The following is a 21321-nucleotide window of genomic DNA, read 5'->3' as shown; positions in this document are numbered from 1 at the left end:
CGACCAATACTTTTGTCTGTCAAAAAACGTTTGCAGCCTGCGAGACATGCATACCTAGTTTGCGCGGCATACGAGGTAAAAAGTTAATCGAATAATCGAGTGTTTTCAGCTGCTTAATTTGTGTCACTTTCGCAAATATACATAAAAAAAAAGAGTAAAATGTTGCGACATAAAGGGTGTTATTATTAACGGGTTCGCGCTGAAATCGATCGGAAAAATTGGTGCGATGATCTCATAACTTTAATCAAAGGTGTATTTTTTGGTGGATTTCACTTCGTGAGATATTAAAGGGCTTCCTTCTTGTGACAAAAGAAATCAACGCCCTTAGCATAGTCAACTGCGGAAGTCAACGCAGACCGATGCAGAGGGTCGCGCTTGCGGCGCCATCTCCCGATAAATGGAGCCAGCGGACTTCTACGTAGTCTGCCTGCTACGCCTATCGGGAAGGGGAGTCAAGGGTGTTGCTCACATTTTCCACAGGAGTATGCATTTTGAAAGTCCACCAGAAAGTCTACCAGTATGCATTCGAGACCGCTGCTTTCGGGTGAAAATTATTCCGGCGATGTTAGAGCGTGTCCATGGTATTGAAACAACCTACACGATGGTCTGACCGGTCATATTCTCATTATTTTTAATACAGACCCTTCACATTTCCGGCTGATATCGGGTCAAATGTTATGTTTATAAAACAAAGTTTTTTTTTAAAGGTCGTAGGACCTTTGCTAAATTCAGCAACGCAAACATATTGACCCACAACCGGAGAACTGTTAGTAAGAAAAAAATATGATAAACTAATAACACTAATAATAATAATAATAAATAATAATATTAATAATAATAATCTTTATTGGTCCAGAAAAGCCGCGGCACCGCAAAGACAGGCCCGCTTTTCCGGACACCAGGCGGGGCACCGGACACCAGGCGTGCGCAGAAATTAAATTTCCGCGATGTACTCGTGGGCGTGCATTGCGTCGACAGCAGCGCTACCTGAGCGGCGTGACGTCAGAGCCGCGCGTTGGTCTATCCATTCGTCACTCTTGGCGTCTGCTTTCACGTGGAACTTGCCTCAAAAACGGCGAAACTTCCGCCGAGGCTTCTTCCATGTGGATGCTTAGGACAGCGTGTCGTCTGGTCTTCGTCGGGCAACGTCGAACAATGTTTTTTGGCAAACCGGCAAACATAAACGTTAATGTGCTCGAACACTGTTTAATGGATATGATACGAAATATGTTTGCCTGTCAGATGCCCGTCCTCACCCAACTGGCCGTCTCGCATAAGCGTCGCGAACGCGACGTTTAGGCTCTGTTTAAGGCGAGCTTTAGATTCAGGCTCAGACAGGAGGTTCTTCAGTCTTCCTTCAGTCATCCAGCCCAGAGCCGTATATGGAGAGAATTTGGCCATTCACTGGGATGTATAGGAGACAAATGAGGAGGCGCCATTGGCAGAAAGCGGGCTGGGCGTGTTGCAGGGCGTCTTCATAATCTGAATGTGCCAACCAGACGCCGGAAATGATACCCTGGTGGTGGTCGCGAGAAACGAAATTAATAAGTAACTCTCGTGTCTGAAAATATGGTGCACGTGATGTTTCAATCGCGGTCATCCAAAATCACGATGGAAGAGCGCGACTAGTGGAGCGATCGACATAATCCGTACGCCAGGCGCTGGGGGCCGGGAATCTGCCGTCCGAGCGGTCACACTCTGTCCGAGGAAAACCAAGTTCGAGCGGCACATTCGTTTTTTACATTTTTCTGCATGATTACAATCGAAACATCAGGCGCATCATATTTTCAACCATAAAGAGTTACTACATTCAACCCTTATGCTCTTATTAAAACTGTTTCTCGCTATCACCGCTAGGGGATTCTTTTCGGCTTCTGGTTGTCCGAGAGAGCACGCCAAGCCCTCTATCTGCGTCTGGTGCACGCCCTGGCTCTGCTCGCGCCTCCTATTGGCCAAGCTCTCTCTATACGTGACTCTGATCCAGCCACGAGTCTCCAGCCTGGGCTTCCTACCTTCGATAACACTTCAACGTCCCGTGAGCCTCGAGCATGAACACGCTCGAGTTTGTTCTCCACGTCGAGATCGAGTAGCAGTGACAACCAGCATGGCAAGAAGACGTCACGCGCGAGTCACGAATTGTCCGAGAGCATTGTCCGTTGTCCGTCGCCGTAGAGCGACCAGGTCCTCAGAGGTATGTGGTGCTGGTCACACTGCGCAGCGCGTGGAGAATAACGTCTGGTAGATGGTCTCCCATCATGTGCGGGCTTATGACGACGTGGTCGAAGTACTCTGGCGCTGCCCAGTACATCCGGTACCTGAAACAAAAACAAAAAAAAAGGCCCGACAGCAGAGAGTTAATGGTATGTTTCCACGCAAACTTAGCGTTTTTTTTAATTATTAGCAAGCGTAACAGCTTAGCGTGTTCAAAATAAAGCGTCCTCGTCATTGCGCATGCGTCCAGCCTAAACCGCGTTTTGGATTGTCGCATGCATCGACAAACCTATTTCCGTGCGTACGCAAAGCTTTTCGGCGCTATGCTAAACGATCCCGTAAATCAATAATCTAAAGCCCTACTTAAATTTAGTGATCTATTATAAAGTATCTGCATTTTTGGTTTTTGGCTTTATAGGAAAAAATAATTTAGAACTACAAAAAAAGAAAGATAAAATAAAATTTTCGAATAGTGATTTCCTTTCGAACTGCTTAGCCAGCGAGGGGGACGAATGGATATATACTGAGCTATAATAGCCACGTAGTCCATATATAGTAAAGATACATTTACACCTTGTGTCACAGAGAATGCAGGATCCTTGGAGAAGGCTTCCGCTCGCTCTCACAAAGGCTGTGGGTCACGTTTGCGGTGGACTTCGACCGAGTGTGCTGCGATTTCTCGTGACCCCATATGACGGATGGATGGATAGGTACGGCTGAAACCTTTAAATCAGGCGGTGGCTCGCGCCACCTAGCCGTAGTTTCTAATTAAAATTAACTCAACGAGGCACTACAATGGCGCCATCTGTCGGGTTCCTCTGGAACACTTCCAACCTGCGTTTATTCCCAGATTTTTTACGCATCATACTTTCACCACGGGCCCGAAACACTTTCAGGCAGTCTTATAAGCGACAATTTCCCATCAATAGCGCGTAGATTTGAACTCGCGAATGCTGTCTTTTTATTTTAGGGTGAGCGGAAATGGGAGGTGTGCGCCTCCAGCGTAGTTGTACGCAGCTCCAGGACTGCCTCACAGGTGGCGCCAGTGTGCCAGCGTGTTCCACTGGTTTGAGGTTAGACATTAAACGACAAGGTTTGTGGTTAGGCTAGATGATATCTGTCAAAGCAGTCCTGATTTTTCCCACTAATAAACAGATTACTAGCCGACTGGGGTGTGTTTTCTCGTCTAAAGGCGGCCACGAGAGATCACGACGAACTCGGTCACAGTCAAACGCCAACCAACGTGCGAGCCAGGCTAAATAGCACTGGCTGCTGTACTCCGTGTATTTCTGAGCAGCATTCACGCAAAAGTCTTCTACAAGATTCCAAAGAGGGCGCGGTGCACGATACCCGTGTTCCGTTCGCGCGATGTGCAGGATCCTGCCAGGAGTCAGCATGAGCGGCCACTTGGTGGTCGGGAGGGCACGGTCTAGGATCTCGTCGATGGTCGCTGGCCGCACACCCTGCAATCGACACGAGCGAGCATGTGTTGGACAGTAAAGGAAAATCGACCTAATGAGTTTGTCGCTGTGATACCCGCGTGTACACGTGTCCCTGCCGATCGAGACGCGTATCGGCATTCAATGCACACCGGTGAATTGCAGCGATCGGTCTGTACATAGAGACACCGAAGGAGAGAAGGAGTCGAGAGCGCGAGGTTAGGTCAAGAGCGCCGAGCTCTGACTGAATGGTTTAGTGGGTAGATGCCGGGGCCAGCTGCCTTTCCTCCAATCAGAGCGAAGAAGAGCGTTCGAACGCCAAGCCTGAGGAGCAGGCGGCGCTCGTATTCGTTTTGATTGTAGGGAGGCAGCGGGTAGGGACAAAGGAAGCTATGCTTTCATTGCACACCCAATACCCTACAAGTACAAGCTCGGGGCTCTGACACCGTGGCTCTCCCATCTCCTCCTCTCCTTCCGTTCCTCTCCGTATAAGGAGCAAGACCGTTCTACGGGTTTCGCCATTCGCTAGATGCGTCCTGCTAATATTAATGATTGATTAAAAAAAAATCATTCTGTTTGGTCAACAACACCTATCCACAACACCAACGGCGTGCATTTTAATGAATGGACGTTTCTTAACACCAAGGGTTGTCAATCGTCTTCATCTTGAGGAACCCCTGCAGCCCTTAATGGAAGACAGATGGCCTTTCCACTTTCCGCTCTGATGCATTACAAAAACTTACAAACAATTTACAAAAAAAAAAAAACACTTACGGACATTGTAAACAAGTCTGCAGATTAATTAAGATTGATTGACCCATAGTTATGTGTGAATGGGAGGCTCAGATCTCCTAAAACAGTCCTTAATAAATACATTTTATTTAGGGGAACATGATGAACTTGAGACTGGGGTAGGAAAACAAAAAGCGCAAAGGAAGACAGAAAAAAAAAAGGGCAACGATGAGACGTCCCCTGTTCTTTTTCTGTCTTCCTTTGCATTTTCCTTTTCCTACCCCGAACTCAGGTTCACAATTATGTTCAACTTACACCAAGCTCGCCTGCACTCTGACTATTTTTTCGTTATTTAGGGGCAAGGATGTTCATGGGAATTCGGGAGCTCGGGGAACCCGTGGTAGTACTCCGAGGAACACTTCGGTTCCTAGGTACTCAGTTTGAGAACCCAAAATTTAGACAATCATGCCTGGGATGTAGGAGAAAAATGCGGCCTAAGCCTCCTGACGAGGTGACTTAGGTCAACCACGACCATACTCTGTTGCAACGTAAGATCTGAAGAAGCTCTGCAGATCCAGCACGGGCCTGTTGCCTTCCGTCGTGCTTTGGCCACACTTGCGCCGAAGTGTTACGGAAGGGCTGCAGCAGAAGCCCGCATTGGCTTCTAGTGCGGAACTTATGTTACAGTATACTATTGGCGAGGAGATCGAAACAAAGGGGGCGCTTTGTCCAGCTTGTTTTTCTCGGAGCTCGGTGTTTACCCGAGACCCGCATATTTAATTATTTACGTCATTTGTCTCAATCAAGCTTGGGGCTATGACTGGACATGGCTGCCTTGACACTGTTCGGGTGGGACCTGCGCGTTGAATTTGTGTTTCACTGGTTGAACACGTGCCCCTGTTCAACACTAACGCAACGTTAGAGACGTCTGACGAGCACTGCGTCAGAAATCCAAACAAATCATTTATGACAATTCATGTCGTTGTCCCCGTGGGTGTAGCTCGCCACTTAGCCGCTAGGAGCGTGACGGTTGGGTCTTTTCCCCAATACGAGCGCCAGGTTTCCTGCTGCTTTCGGGTCATCTACAAATAGCGGCCAGGCTCTTTAAATCGATCGAAAACATAGAGTTTCTTAATTTATCGCACTATGATTTTGTGCAGCGTTGCCCACAGCTGGTACATTGTTTCCTATAAAATATACAAAAAACGAACTTACCTGAGGAAAAAGTGAAAAAAGAAAACAAAAACTTTAAAGAGCCTGCAGCCTCTATTTGAAACACCCTGTACTTCGTTTCATCTTAAGTCCGGACGCAGCTGCCGACGCTACAAGCTGATGGGAGCAATCAGACAGCGTCAAAAGTGCACACTCATGGTGTTCCTCCTGTTTCCGTAGTGTTCTATAACTGCCAAACCAATTATAAACGGTGACTTGCGCTTTTGACGCTGTTTGGTTGGTCCGATTAGCTGGCAGCGTCGGCTGCGTCTGGACCTACGCTGAAGCGAAGTATAGAAACGCATTTTGTTGGGGGAACACTGAGGTCGTCATCATCGATAGAGTAATTGTGACTTGCGAGTTTCACTCACTGGCTTGGGGTTCTTGACTTCGAGGCTAGGTGCCAGCTTTCCGGTGGGGGCACCCATGACCTCGAACTTGGCTGGGTCCGAAGAGAGCTTGGGTGTCATCCGGATACCACACAAGAGTGACCGCAGGCCCTGGGAGTTAAGGTCGTCCTGCGGGGAACAAAGTGCCTTCTTGACCACCGGCCTCGGCGCATCGACGACGTTCGGGAGCATACGTCATCAACAAAGGCTCCAACAATGCGAAAGAACCCGTTTGACGAGGCAGTTTCAGGTAGCTGCGCTGGATTCGCTTCTATGCGTGCCCACATTCCTTGGGGTGAGGAAATATAAAAAAAGAACCTTCATTCTATTCTCACCCCAGAAATAAAGTGCAGCTGGCCAAAGTGCTCCTATAGTGCCGCCGCGCAAAACTGCATCGACGAGAGGGTCTTTCGTGTTGCAGGAGACCGCACACATCGCGGCGAATCCGTCGCAATAACCTTCTAGCGACCGAGGTGAAAGATACGAAGTATCTAGGCAGAAGAGAGCTCTGCGTATGCTCGGGTAACGCCCAATGTATCAGTATGCTTCCCAAACCGACATTACTGTTCGTTCATTATACAAAAGGCACGAGGTCTGAAGCAGACCCAATGACATCTGTGGAGTGTGGACATGCCTCAGCCATGTTCGAAGCATGTTGACTTCATACATGATTCAAACATGCCTGCAGACAGTTTTTGTATCTGCGAGGAAGAAACACTTCTCCGGCTGTCTCCAGATTGCCCTTTGTGCGATATAGGAGCAGTTTGACCATGGCTTTTAAAAGGAACACTGACACCCCCCCAAATTTCTTTTTAAATTTTGGTTAGGTGATTTGTAATAATGTCAGAAGACTACCCAATCAATATTTTGCTAGAGTGTCACCTATAATTTTAATAAAGCAAAGCAAAAAAAAAAAAAAAAAAACTCGTTGTTTGAAATCGAGATTGAAACTGGACTGGGAGGAAAAAAACTACGTGGCTGTGCAACTTTCTTTTTTTTTTTCAATCAATGTATTTGCCGTTTTTTAGAAGTAAAAAAAAATGATTATCACAGTTGTTGTTTCTATTTTTAATACTGAGTGTGTGTCTTTGATGACCGACGACTTTGATCACGTATTTGGTGGTTGTGTCTAAAACCATAGAAAACGGCACGTGACCACAGAGAAGAGAGTGAGCGCGACTCAAACCGGCCAATTCTCGATCGGCAGTTTTTGGGGCGAAAAGAAAAAAAATTTTGATCCGCAAACTGTGTTCTGGGTAGTTGGGCTCTCTTGTGTCGTGTAAAAATAAACACCTTGGCGAGCAAAAATACCCTGTCAGTGATCCTTAAATATTACCGTGGAGCATTCCGAGTTCCTTTATGGCCGCTTCTGCCCGTGTTGGCTGCAGTGAACGTGTTGCTGCGAGATGAAACGTTTTCTTGTATCGCTCATGGTAGCGAGACATTCAGTTGGGCTAGTTGGTACAGAATTATAAAAAAATAAATAAAACAGTGTTAAAAAAAAGAAATAACAGGGCATACATGGAAGAGATGTACACAAACACGACGGATTTTTTGTGTACAGCGTGTGCCCCTCCAAAAAACTCCTATCGAAGGCTCCGCGGGACAAACATTTTTCCATTGAAATGTTAAAAAGATCGCATCACTTTTGACGAAGATGAATGTTATTTCTTAAACTTTTGCATTTAGTTACGACCGCTAGCGCTACATTTGGATCGAGAATAAGTGCTCTCTAAAACGTTATTAATCTTCGCACAAAAAAAAAAAGACCTTGCAAAATTTTTAGGGGGTTCCTTGTACAGATTTTTTTTGTGCCCTTCGTCAATTTTATCGTTGCTTTACCGATATTGTCCTGGTACTTCTTCATTTCGTTTCATTATCTCCTTAAACCATGATCGAAAATGAATGGAATTCACGTATAGCGTAGTCCAGTACGTACCTTGGCCATGTCGCACTGAAGCAGGACGGACACCATCTCCCTGTTCAGAGCTTCGAGCTGATTGTGGCCCAGCCGGGGCACCATGTCGTCTCCCACCACGACCGTCATCACGAAGTCCCGCATGGCCAGACCCCTCGTCTCGTCCACCGTACCGGAAGGGGGCGAGAAGGCGAAGCAGCGAACACCTGCAAACATCGGGGCCGTGGACATTGGTGCCGACGATCGCAGCTTACACGGCGTCTTCAAAAAGGGACCTGTTCACGGCGTAGTCACCTTTAATCTCCCATTTGCCATCTGAAGACGATGCCGAAGATGATTGGTTGTCACTGTGTTGACAAGTTGTGGCAGTGACAGCTTACGAAACGGAGGACGTGGCTCACGAAATGTTTGCTCCGTGACTTGTTTTCTAGCGTTCTTGTCGGCTAATGCTCGATTCCCATTGGCCGAGGGGCTAAGAGGAAATTCTCAGCCAGTGAACCACGTCCTTTGCGAGTGACCGTATAAGCTCTACAACAGATTTGGCATCACTGCCTTGAGACTATGGCGCCTGCAACCTCTGACTGGTGTGCTCAACCTCTGGTACCCACCATACATCAAGGTGTGCCAGATACGAAAAAAAAAAAAAAAAACATGTCACAGGCGCCGGTAAAGAACACTAGAAAATTGTCGGGATTCCGATGATCGGTTCATGAAGCAACAGCACTAAGGACGTACAAATAAGGTGTTGCCACGACGCGAGCGGTGCTGTCTTTCCACCCAGTGGCTGTTTCACTACGTCAACTAAGCTACACAGATATAGCAGAACAGACGTCATTGCTTTTATTCGCTAGGGCAGTGTGAAACACGACACACTGTCGGTGACAGGTAAAGAACCCTGATGATGCTGCGCCTTCAGCACGTTCTCGTTCTGGAGGACTTTTTGGCAGCGTGTCTACCTCGACGTTTTGTCACCGGTAGCGCAAGAAGCCCAGGCTGCAGTGGGGCTCATTATATTTGCGTTTTTTGCTTCGTGATTGGTCCTTCGGCGCTCTCATTAACTAATGCCGCAATATGATTGGTTACCGAGCGATAGAAAGATGGTTGGGACCCTCCAGTCCCTGACTTTCTAAGGCTGTGTCAGTAAACGTGGCTACGTTTGGAAATGAACCTGCGGAACAGAAACAGCTAGAAGCCCCAATTCTGTGGCCCTTGCTATCTTTTCCCGGGTGCATTACAAGTAATCAAATTACTCGTAATTGATTATTTTTGGAATGAATTTCTAATCATTTGAATACATTTATTAGAAAGTAATATCAAGAGAGTAATATGAGTACTTTTGGAAGTACTAGAATTACTTGTAACCATTGCTATTTCCCCATCCCCTTTTTAATGGCGCCCTTTGCACAAGTTTGCTGCCAAGATATCATTGAACCAAGTCCCCGACAGGTTTACCGAAATTGGTGGATTGAGAAAATGAGTGGTTTATTATTCGGTTGGATGGATGGATGGATGGAAGTTAATGGCTATTCGCTTTATAACAGGCGGTAGCTTGCGTCACCTAGCCTAAGTCCAATCCAAGAATGTACAGTACAAAGGACCCTCTTTCAAAACCGACAACAAAGGAGATTTCTGCGTAGAAGGTGGTCGAGAATAATCGTATAGTGTGCTTGGGGGCTCTTGTGAACGTGTATATTTTTTTTGTGTGTGTTTGAAAATGCTTCCAACAAAGGACATCTCTGCGTAGAAGGTGGTTCAGAGTGGCTGTGCGGGAATATATACAGGATGTTTGAGAGATAAACCAGGTTAGCTGAGTTTGGGACGTTCCCTTCTGTGCCTGTTCCTTCGACTAAACCTTTCTTCTTTTTTTTTCTTTTCTGCACCACGGTTTGAAGTGTTAAATGACATGATTAGCTACCATCGGAAAAGTGACGGCCAATTACTTTCGTTCTCAAGTAATCAAGTAATCTAATACACCGATCTCACAAAGCGTTCGTGCATGCAGGATACTGCCATAACCTTAGTTCACAAGAGGCAGACGTCAGCGCGCGAGAGGGCTCGTGCGCCTTCTCGTGCTCTCCACGCTCAGAGCTCCAGCGAGGTTGTCGCACGTGCAGAAACACTAAAGTTCCCTTGATGCATTGCGGAAGCGAGCTTCCGCAAGGCATCGAGGGAACTACGCCACCATGGTGGCGTAGTCAAGGTGGCTGGTGAGATCGGTTTATTGAATACTTTTTCACTAAGAGTAACTGTAATTGTAATCGGTTATTTTTTACGAGCAACGCGTGCACAAGACTGCCTGCGAGACCTCCAGGCCCCTCTGCTCTGGTACCTGGGAAGCGCGGCCTGAGGAAGTAGGCGAGGACGGCGGCCACGGCGGCCCCGAGGCTGTGGCCCGTCGTCACCAGATCGTAGTCCGGGTGCCGGGCCAGGGCGTCGGCCAGTGGCTTGTCGAGCATTGACAGTACCCGCTGGGCGCTCCGTAGCACGCCCCGGTGGAAGATGCCGCCACCGTTGGGAAGTTCTGCAGGGGAGAACCAAGTTATATGAGGTCCAGCTGAGGCAGATGCTTGAGGGGAGCATATGGCTATGCCACACAGTTGATACATAACATGGGTCCGTCTCACTTTGCCTTCTGTACAAAATGTACCCCCCTCCCCCCCAAAAAAAAAAGTTTTTTTATTGCAAAATTAAACGACGCTTTGCTGAATGCTCCTTCTCCGCTAAAATGCAACGATGGAGTCCGAACAAGATGCCAAAATTTCCGAACAAACATTTTCTTACTCAAAAGTTGTAAGTGATTTTTTTTTTATTTTTATTTTTTTTTTTTTTTTAATTCGTGCAACAAGCAAAGCTTGAGAGTTTAGATTAGGTGCGCTATGTGTGCATCCCGTATAAAGCCCAAAAGGGCTCCGGCATGCGCGTTCACTCTGGTCCATTTGTAGTAGTCCTCAGGGGATATTTTCAATGGGAAAATGACGGCCGACATAAGCCTCGAAGATGGCACCAGTTACCGAAAATGGGCCCTATTTTCCAACATAAAATTTTAGAAATGCACTTATAACTTTCGAATGTTTTGAATGAGATGACGGTTCGTTCTGAAACTTTGGTATATATATATATATATATCGATATATTTTTCCTCCCCGTGTCAATTTTTTTAACTCATTTAATAGGCACTATATGCCTTGCTGTAATCAAATACTTTAAAACATTATTAAAAAAAAAAGTCAAACTCCTCGTTCAGGTTAATTTTTGATCAACTTTGACAGGTCCTCACTTTGTCTATATACTTAATGTAAATTGTTGTTCTTTAGCTCTATAGAAAGCCCAAAGCAAGCCCATTATAGATATAATAATACCATTATGATCTCTTCACTAGCCGCTCCGCCACCTTCACGTAAACGTTGTGAGAAAGAACAAATGTTGAAAGTTTGAAATTGATTTTCTCAAAAACGCCATTTTAGTAAATTTGTATTTTTTTAAATACTTTTAAGTATAATAGTCGACTACAAAAAAAATATCTAGAAATATTTTGGTTGTATGTCCTCTCCTTGAGCCGCAATCGTGTGAAATGTATGCTCATTCGACTAAAATTTAGCAACGCTTACCGGCATTGTGCGCCACTACAATTTCGAAAATATGTTTTTAATTTTGTTCACGGTTTCAAAAAAAAAAAAAAAAAAAAAGAATGTAAAGTAGGCGAGCTTGTGATATTCATTGTCATTTAGAACTTGAAATAAAAGAAAAACCACATAAGCACACCACAAAACTGTGAGTAACATGTATATAGAAATCAAAATCACCACACAAGACGTAAAAAAATTGTTTCTATATAGAACATGTTCAAAGTGAACGAGGGTGGCTATTCATTATCTGGCCTATTACGATTGAATGATAAGTTCTTACACCATTCAAATCTTGTACATAAATCTTCTGGAAAATTTTTTAACGAGTTTCAAAAGTTGAAAAAAAAAAAAAAATACATTCCCCACTTCTTCATTATACGCGCAGCGAAGAGCCATATGGCTCGAGAAAGCGCATGTGAAGTCAATGTGCCACCATCTTGCACTTCGATTTTGCTGGAAACTGGAGGGTCGTGATCTGGCGCGCGGTGCTAGGTCATCAATGGAAGAGCAAGATGGTTTCCATCTTTACCTGCCAGGCTACGACCGAACAGGGAACGTTAAGCTTCGGCTACGTGAGCGACAACATCGCCCATGACTTGTCCCATGCACTCTTTGCGCTCAACGTCGTTGAAGGGTGGCTGGAGGAAGTATTGCCTATTTTCACGTAACTCGTTTATACTTCATACGGTTCTTCAAGCCACTTCAGAAACAGGCATCAGGTATACGAATTCAATACAATTAATGTCGTCACCAAGTTGATATTCTCCGCATCAGAGCACGGGAAAAGCTCGTGTGATGGAGTGGGGAAAGTGCTCAAGCACCAGGTATCCATCTGTAACTTGACAACTGCAGAATTGTACTCCATAACGAACGCGCAAAGCTTTGTTGAGGTACTCAGAGCGAAAGTCAACGGGATCGTTCTACTCTCAATTGCCAAAGTGAAAATCACGTGTTTCCGGGAGCTAAAAAAAAAAAAAAAAGTGGAAGAAGGTAAACCCACCAAGGGGCATCTGATCCTCACACGTGTGGAGGAAGACACTCGAGGAAGGCGCATTGAACTTTGCCATAGAAAAGATTGGCGAAAACCCAGACTAGTTGCATACACGTGTCAAGGCATGCAGTACCGCTTTGTGTGCCGAAAATCAGAAGATCAATAATAAGTGCGTGCCGGCATGTTGAAATCTAAACCCGTGGACTGCGTGGCTCCTACAGTGCGAAAACTGATTCACAGTTACGTCGTACTAGTAAAAAAATTACTGCCTTCGGAAAATGTGCTGTCGATGTTTTTGTGTTTTTTACGGGTTCTGTGCGTGCATTTCTATATTAGCGAGGTGCAAGAACTGTGCAGTCAACCGTCGCCGATCTGCAAGATATGAGGAGAACAAAACCCTGCGCATACTTCCAGAAGATTTATGTACCAGATTTGAATGGTGTGACAATTTATCATTCAGATCGTAATAGGTGGATAATCAGTGGCCACCCTCGTTTACTTTGAACCGTTCTAATCTACATATAAACAATTTTTGACATGTTGCGTGGCCTTTTGATTTGTATATACTTGTTACTCATTGTTTTGTAGTGTGCTTATATGGCTTCTCTTTTATTTCAAGTTTGAAATTACAATGAATATCACAAGCTCGGCCTACTTTACGTTCCTTTTTCAGAAACGTAAACGAAAATAAAAATATATTTTTCAAAATCGTGGGGGCACACAATGCGGGTAAGGTTGCTGTATTTTAGTCAAGTGAGCACAGATTTCCCACGATCGCGGCTCAGATAGAGGACATACAACCAAAATATTACAATTCTAGATTGTGTTTTCTTATAGTCGACCACTATATTGAAAACATAAAAAAATAAAATTGTAAAAAAATGGGGTTTTTAAGAAAAATCGATTCCAAACTTCAACATTTGTTATTTCTCACAATGTTTACGTGAAGGTGGCGGAGCGGCTAGTCAACAAATCATAATGATATTATTATATCTACTATGGGCTTGCTTTGGGCTTTGTATAGAGTTCAAGAAAGAAAATTTACATTAAGTACAGACAGAGTAGGGACCTGTCAAAGTTTACCAAAAATCGACCTGAACAACGAGTCTGACATATTGTTTAGAAAAAAAAATACTACTAAAAATATTTGAATATATTAAATTATCTTTATAATACCTATTAAAGGAGGGGAAAAAGTTAAGAAGGTGGAGGAAGAAAACTGGCTCCAGCAGAGGGTGTCAAACACGCAACCAGCGACGGCAGGCAAAAATACTAGTTTCTGCCACTGTGGCTTCTAGGCTTCGTAACTCGAGAACAAAAATCCGGTGGAACATGCGGTTTTTCGCCTTCCTTCATTTGAGAAATGCCCGCAAAACATTTTTTTTTTCGTCAAAATGAAAACTTAGACTCTTTTAGACTGTCCGATTTGAGATGAAATCATATATATTTTTTCTTTCTATATTCTAACCGTCTGGGTTTCGTCTGTGGACCTCAAGACAGAAAACAAAATACCGGGGATCAAGAAGAAGAAATATAATATTGACGCGATGACGGTAAGTATAATATTATGTTTATCTTTTCCTCTAACTCGGTGGATACAGGATATACAGGGTGTAGAATTTTAATTCGAACGCATTAAAAAAATAAAGGGGAGTGAGTGTTAGACAAGTGCTGTCTTCACCATGCATTTATAAGGCTCGGCAAACATTAGATGAGGAAATAATCGTCATGATATGTTCACCAATTAAATAAAATCTGTTTATTTATTTCTTTATTTAATTTTTTTATTTATTTTTTGATACTACTACCTTCTCACGGAAGGCATCGTAAGACCGGGGGAAAGGTGCAGCATAAGGGATGTCAATGCGACAAAGTTGTTCACAACTATACTAACAAGAAACCACAATTTACAGTTTACACAATGCTAACACAACGGAAAGTGGCAACAATAGCAAGAGAATGCTCGGTCAGAAGTTATCACCTACCACGTACACATATACACACACTGTCTAAAGAAACAAAACAAAACAACAACATTTTAATGGTTGGTTTTAGAGGTCAGGTTGCAATTGAAGTATGTACGGCACTTGCAATTGGGAGGCCAGACCAGTCGAAAAATATTGCAAAACTGTAATGCTTTTTTTAGATATTATTAAATACAATTTCAGGTCAGACCAGACCAGACCAGTCGAAAGCAGGTCTGGCGAAGGCCAGACCAGTCGAAAAATATTGCAAAACTGTAATGCTTTTTTTAGATATTATTAAATACAATTTCAGGTTTTTCGCCCGATTTCAAAATTGTGCGCAGAAAGCGGGTCTCAAGCCTTGCCCACAATGACGCTTGGAAGAGTGACGTAGTCGTTCCAGTCACTTGGTCACTTGTATCGTCTGCCTACCCACCAAGGACACGCTGCCGAAATAGTTACAGCATGATTGAAATGAGCAATTCGCTCTTCTAAGCGTCGCAATTTTCAAATCGTGATAAAAAAAAAAATTAACATTCATCAATTAACACCTAAAACAACATTACATATTTTTTAGCAAATTATATTAACTGTTTTTAGTTAATCAGTCTACTTATCATAACGATTATCATCTGATCTAATGTCCACCGAGCCTGATAACTACATGGCGAAAATGGCACTAATCTAACTCTCAACCTTTTTTTTTTTTTTTTAGAATTTGAATTTAAATGCAAACGGCCTGTATGTGCATTTTGATGTCCTAACTTGATTTTTATACGGCTATACCCTAAAGTACCGAAAAGACAGTCATAACAAAAAATTCCAAACGGCAAAGAGAATGCTGGGGTTGTATTTATAAGCGCTGCAGGTACTTGCATCTAGAGCAGTAATTTTTTTTTTTTCAATGCAAAACTCTAAAACAGTTGGCACTATGCACGTGCATTTTTCATTGTCTTTCGTATTATGTTGCAATTTTTTCCCACAGAGAAGGCGAGTGAGTGCAGTCCGGCATCAGGGCGCTGCCATCTTGCTAAGTTGGGGTGCGTTTGGACGCGTCATAATCCGATTACGAAGCCTTGCTAAGGCGTCAGGAACTCTGAGGGTGTTGGTTTAAAGCTCCAATTCCACAGCGACCATCTTGAATGGGTACCAACCATTTTTTTTTTTTTTCTTAAAGGGAATCAAAATTTGCATATTCAAACGTACTTAGTTTTCATATTCCCTGTGTTCTTGGGGATTCTAGAACAAGTTATCATAGCTGCAGCATGACCAACTTCCTGAGACATTCCCCACCATAAATAGTTTCCAGGGAAATATCAATATTATATTTGATTTTGCGTTCTAGATACCCAGGCAATTACAGTCCCAGGGAACATTACACTGTTTTGTCAAGAAAAACAGAAATTGACGATTTCATAAATTAACCCACAAAATTTAGTGCAAAAAAGAAGTATGCTGTGAAATAAAAATTACATGCGTCCAAGAGTGTAGTTACTGCTTCTTGATATTTTATGATTGTGATCTAAAATACTCCCGGGAATTATAATGCATGCGCTGAGGCATTGATGCCCAAGAAAGTTAGAAATGGTTATTTATTTATTTAGAAATTGAACGAGTAAGTCTATTTACGCGTGCTTCAAACTTTTATTCTCTAATATTAAAGTTAAGAGTGTGAAAGTTTCCACCGCGAACTCAGTATTCTTATATAGAAGTGGACAAAAACTTTCCTAGGTTTTTTATTTCATATTGTGTCAAAGAAATAAGCAGTCTGCACGAAAAAATATGTTATTTTAAAAACCCTTTAAAACGAAAATTTCTGAGAAAGCTCTTTTTCACTTTTTTATTATATTGCTGAGGACACAGTGTGAAATCATCACTCTCATAACGTTACTATTGAAGAAGGCAATTGAGAAGCACGCGGCAACATTTTCTAGTAATAATCTATTTAACTAATTGACATATATGTCCTCAATAGCTCGCCCTAGAATCCAAAGGAAACAAACGATGTGCGAGCAAAGCTATCTTTAAGTATGTAATATTATATTCAATTTTCATTAATTAAAAATTGCTTAGTTGCCATTCAAGATTACCTCTTTGAGCTTCCCCCGTGTTTTTAGAAACAAATTCGAACCTATCGCTTGAAACCGACGGCAAGTATCGAGGATCACTACTTGTGACGTCACGGCGAGGCAAAATTGGTCGTGACGTCACGAACGGAAGCCACAAGAGGGCGCCATTCAAACGTCTTGGCACTAATACCTTCAAGGACGCTCGTGAGGTCCGTGAGCAGATCGTCCGCCGAGAGGGTGCCCCTGACGACCACCATGATGGAGCGCGTCTGGTGATCAAGGGCCACGTAGAAGGGCACTCTGCAGAAACCGTTCTCGAAGCACGAGAAGAGCAGGTCTTCGGGGGGCACCTTGGTCAGGTGCTTTACGGTCGCCAGGTGGCACTCACAGCAATTGTCTCCGGTTACGTTCTCGCTGGGGCCGCGGAGGCACGTGCAGCACCTGGAGGAGAGACAACGTCATGGTGACGATAGCAAAACCCGGTTCATTATCATCAGCAGCAGCACCACCAACATCATCATTGCCGTCGTCATTATCCTAAGCAACAACATGGTCTTGCGCGACTTGTTTTCAGGCTAGTTGGTGCATGACACGTAGGGAACTTGTATGCGCAAGCAGAGACAAAAACGAAGGAGGGGGCATGAACCAGCGTCGCTGCCTTCCAGCCCCATGATTAAAAAAAACGAATGACAGGGTTAATAAATAGAACAACGCTGCATATACCTTTATGGCGATTCGAGCAATCTTGCGTATCCTCAACGTGATAAATGGCTGGCTCCTGGCAGTTTCAAGTAGCAGACTAGCGGCATCAAAATGATGCTACACAAGACTTAATTGGACTCGAGTTATGGGTCAGCGTTCAACTGAATTTGGTGTCCCCAGTGAACAAACACGACTACATACCGAGCGCGCACTCGTGTTCAATATCTCGCGCTGATCTCCGATGAGAAACTCCCGCGCTACGGCCCTCTTACCTAGAAGTTGTTGAGCCGTTCGTTTTGAAGGTCAAAACGAACGGTAGACTGTCATTAAAGTCGTGCGCTTGCAGCGAGTGAGGAAGTGGGTGAAGAGCAGAAACAAGTTTAATCCTGCTCAGTTGGAAGACCGACGGAAAGGTTCACCCTAAAACCTCATTAAGCGGAACTTTTTTTTTTAGCAGAGACTGTGCGATATGTTTGGCACCAGGGATGGGCAGTATTTCAAATACAAGTATTTCAAATACTTATTTCAAATACTTTGTGTATTTTGCATTTGTATTTAATTACAAATTGGGTATTGTATTTGACGTGTGTATTTAAATACTAAAACGTGGGTATTTCAAATACAATTGTAATTAAATACAATTTTGTGGGCGAAAATACTTTCCTCAAATTTATTATCACTGTCCAGAGTAGGAAGAAAACTACGTTCTGCACCGAATGCAGTGTCTCTCAATCAAGCACAAGCGTTTAGTGACTTTGTGATTACGGTGCTAGTCCAGGGCAAGAATAGTGACGAAATCGACGTTCGCAGGCAGACTGGCTAAATAAGCCCAGTTAAAAATAACCATTGGCTCCAATTAGGATATTCAATTGGAACCAATTGGAGTCAATGGAATTCAATTGGTTCTGGGTCATCCAACTGGTCATTCTAATTAGTTTCAATGTTTCCAATTGGTTACACCAATTAGGACCAACAAAATTCAATTGGCACTGGGCCACCTAATTGGTCACTCTAATTGGATTCAATGTTTCTAACTGGTTACCCCAATTAGGACCAACAAAATTCAATTGGCACTCAGCCACCTAATTGGTCACTCTAATTGGATTCAATGTTTCCAACTGGTTACTGGGCCACCTAATTGGTCACTCAATTGGATTCAATGTTTCCAACTGGTTATCCCAATTAGGATCAATAAAATTCAGTTGGCACTGGGTCACCTAATTGGTCACTCTAGTTGGATTCAATGTTTCCAACTTTATGTTTTCAATGTTTCCAATTGAATTTTATTGATCTCCGATTGGGATCACTGGGTCACCTAATTGGTCAAACCAGTTAGACAGAACTTGCCATTATTTCTTTATCCTCACCACAAAGTTTCCAAAGATCGCAATTTTTTTTTTTTCAGTATTGCGTTGCACTAAATTTTTTCAACATCGCAATTTGAAAGAGGGGAAAAAATTTGTACACTATTAAATTAAAAAAAAAAAAAACGAAAAAAAAAAAGAAAAAAAAATCTGTTGCTAGAATTAGTCGGAAATGCGGGCAGCGTCGGTGTACACTGGGCGGCAAAGATGGCGCCGCGAGGACGGTGGGAGCGTGAAGCACATGGCGACGTTGGCGTGCACGGCATTCGTAGCATGGTTATGGCGATGATTCAAGAAAGTTCTTTTGTGTTTTAGTGCTGCAGAGTGCTCAATGGTGCGGTGATAATTACTTCATTTGACCTGCCAGCTTGTTAGAGCGCGAAGGATTGGCAACAAACGTTTATGGGAGCAAGGTAAGAAATTTTCTTTGTCCTTGCTGCGCTGCAGTTTGGGGATTTCGGATTGTTAGATCTGCTGAGACACTCGTCGCTTGATCTTGGGTGAACGATACGAGCGTGAATGTATAGCTTTAGAGAAGAACATTTTCCGGGCAGCTATCAGTTCGGAAGTTGTTGAATATCTGCGAGGAAAGTTAAGTGCGTTTTAAGCATCTCAAAACTAAACTATGAATTGCTGAAAACACTGACTGGGCACAGCTTCAAAAATTGAAGCTTTGGGATTCAAAATTAAGTAATTTCGGGGGAAGTTTCGATGAGTGGGAAGTGGGGTGGGGGGGTCGGTCGGTCGGTGATGATGGGTCATTACCTCCGAAAGTTGATGACTTCTTAATAACAGTAGGTGCCGAAAATTTCGCATCTCATCCGGCGGACTATTTGCAGCTATGTTTCAAAATTTACTCTGTCTCAATCAGGGTAAGTTGAGAAACCTACCCGCATCCAGCGTTGCCTCTGATCCATTTGAGTAAGATTTGGAACACAGCCTGCAATGCATGATTTCTTTTCGAGATACGAAAGACGCTTATTTTTTCACGTACCCATGCACACTTTAAGCATTTTTCAGGTGCACTAGCCAGCTTTACAGAGATGCCTTTGATTTGACTGTTTTTTCTCTTTATAGCAGAGAATATGTCTTACAGGCTCATAGGAAACTTAGTAGTCTTAAACCATCCCAGATGCAAATTTAGCCCAGTCTCGGCAAAAGCTTCATCTCCTAATTTTGACCAGAGTTTTTCAGTCACCCAGGGATGTTTGCCTTTTAATGCAAGGCCTGCAGGTTTATACCACAACAACTAATTTCTTTTGCAGCAAAAAAAAAAAAAAAAAATGTTTAGTATGTTTCTAAGCTTGATTTAAACATTTATAGTCTCATAAGGTCATTTAATGCATATTTATCCTTTATTTTAGGGAAGCTGCAGCTGCTATCCTGGAAGAAAACAACGATGCCTGGAAGCAAGAAATCATTTCTAATAAGTTAAATAAAGACTGTCATGATTATCTACCTTTAGATCTAGTTGCAACTTTTTCTAGTTTGGAATATCCAAACACTAACAGTTGTCCCAATTCGTATCTGTCAATATGATTTGAACAGTTGGACCAATTGCTTTTTTTTTGTATTGGGAGTCCGAAAACAGAAATAGGTTTTTCCAATTGGTTGCATCCTATTGACAATGCCGAACTGGTTCGAATTGGTGATGTTCAATTAGATTTCGACAATTGGAACCAATCGACTTTTTCTAACTAGGAGTCCGAAATCACAGATAGGATTCCTCATTGGTTCTAATTGTCGATAACTAATTGGAACCAATTGACTTTTTCTAACTAGGAGTCTGAAATCACAGATAGGATTCCCCATTGGTTCTAATTGTCGACAACTAATTGGAACCAATTGACTTTTTCTAACTAGGAGTCCGAAATCACAGATAGGATTCCCCATTGGTTCTAATTGTCAATAACTAATTGGACCCAATGGTTATTTTTAACTGGGAGTGCCTGTGACAACTTGTGATGCTTTCCAGCCTGATTTCCATCCATATCTTTGCCTGGAACCAAGGAGGTTAGAAGTACTAGGAGGGGGCACGTTGCAATATTGGTGAAGCCTAGTCATAAAAAGTTTAAACGATTTTGTGCCCAGCGTGACCGCAGATCTGTCTGGTGATTGGTGCGCGTGACATGTCACGTGTGAGATGGATGGTTGATTGTAGGACTCCTTGCAGGCTTGCGCGCGCTCCGTCCGGTAGGTTTTATCAGATCGAAGACTAGACTGTGGTGTATTCTAGTACCCCATAGCGAGGCCAAGGCTAGCTCCGGTCACGTGATGTGGTCACGTTGGCATGGTAAGTGAGGAGAGTAAGGAGGAAAATGAGAAAGAGGCGAGGCATCAAGGGAGCATGGCTTGTGGAGGCTACGCGGCTGACGTCATGCCCTCTCCTACCCTTCTATTCTCCATGCCTGGAACATTCTGAATGCGCGGGTCGTCTAGATTTTCGTAACTGGTGCGAGCTGCAACAATAAAAAAATTCTCTAGCTAGTGCTGCGCGTTTTGGTCGTCTCGGTTCTTTGTTGGTCTATACATGGCTTGCATTGACGTCACATCAGCCGCCATTGCTCCGTACCGTTCTCCTGTGCCCGTAAATTCTGCAGCCTACATTTGACACCATTGAATTTGTTTTTCTGGTCAAGGCTTGCCGAGAAGAGCTGATTCGATGGTGCCAAATGTATGCCGCAGAAGGCTCCATACAGGAACC

General features: G+C 43.6%; 1 protein-coding gene across 1 annotated transcript; it reads right to left on the bottom strand.

The window, feature by feature from the left end:
- Positions 1 to 823: 823 nt before the first annotated feature.
- On the bottom strand, positions 824 to 17222 carry LOC121832913 (diacylglycerol lipase-beta-like). Its single transcript, XM_042294824.1, has 7 exons — positions 17218 to 17222; positions 16742 to 16992; positions 10231 to 10422; positions 7923 to 8107; positions 5966 to 6112; positions 3562 to 3674; positions 824 to 2315 (listed from the first exon to the last, which is right to left on the bottom strand). Exons 1-7 carry the CDS (start codon positions 17220 to 17222, stop codon positions 2186 to 2188), a joined length of 1023 nt encoding a protein of 340 aa, XP_042150758.1. The 3' UTR covers positions 824 to 2185.
- Between the last annotated feature and the right edge of the window lie 4099 nt (positions 17223 to 21321).

The sequence above is a fragment of the Ixodes scapularis genome, unplaced genomic scaffold (assembly GCF_016920785.2).
Source record: "Ixodes scapularis isolate PalLabHiFi unplaced genomic scaffold, ASM1692078v2 PGA_scaffold6__148_contigs__length_123643588, whole genome shotgun sequence".
NCBI lineage: Eukaryota > Metazoa > Arthropoda > Arachnida > Ixodida > Ixodidae > Ixodes > Ixodes scapularis.
The sequence above is the reverse complement of the archived record's forward strand: the minus strand, read 5'-3'. Positions and strand labels throughout refer to the sequence as shown.

What these genes read in the sequence shown, in the direction of transcription:
- LOC121832913 (XM_042294824.1), bottom strand. An exon ending in TTCAGTGCGACATGGCCAAG is followed by an intron (nt 6,113 to 7,922) that starts GTACGTACTGGA and finishes TGTTCCCCGCAG; the next exon opens with GACGACCTTAACTCCCAGGG. An exon ending in AAGTCAAGAACCCCAAGCCA is followed by an intron (nt 3,675 to 5,965) that starts GTGAGTGAAACT and finishes TGTCGATTGCAG; the next exon opens with GGTGTGCGGCCAGCGACCAT.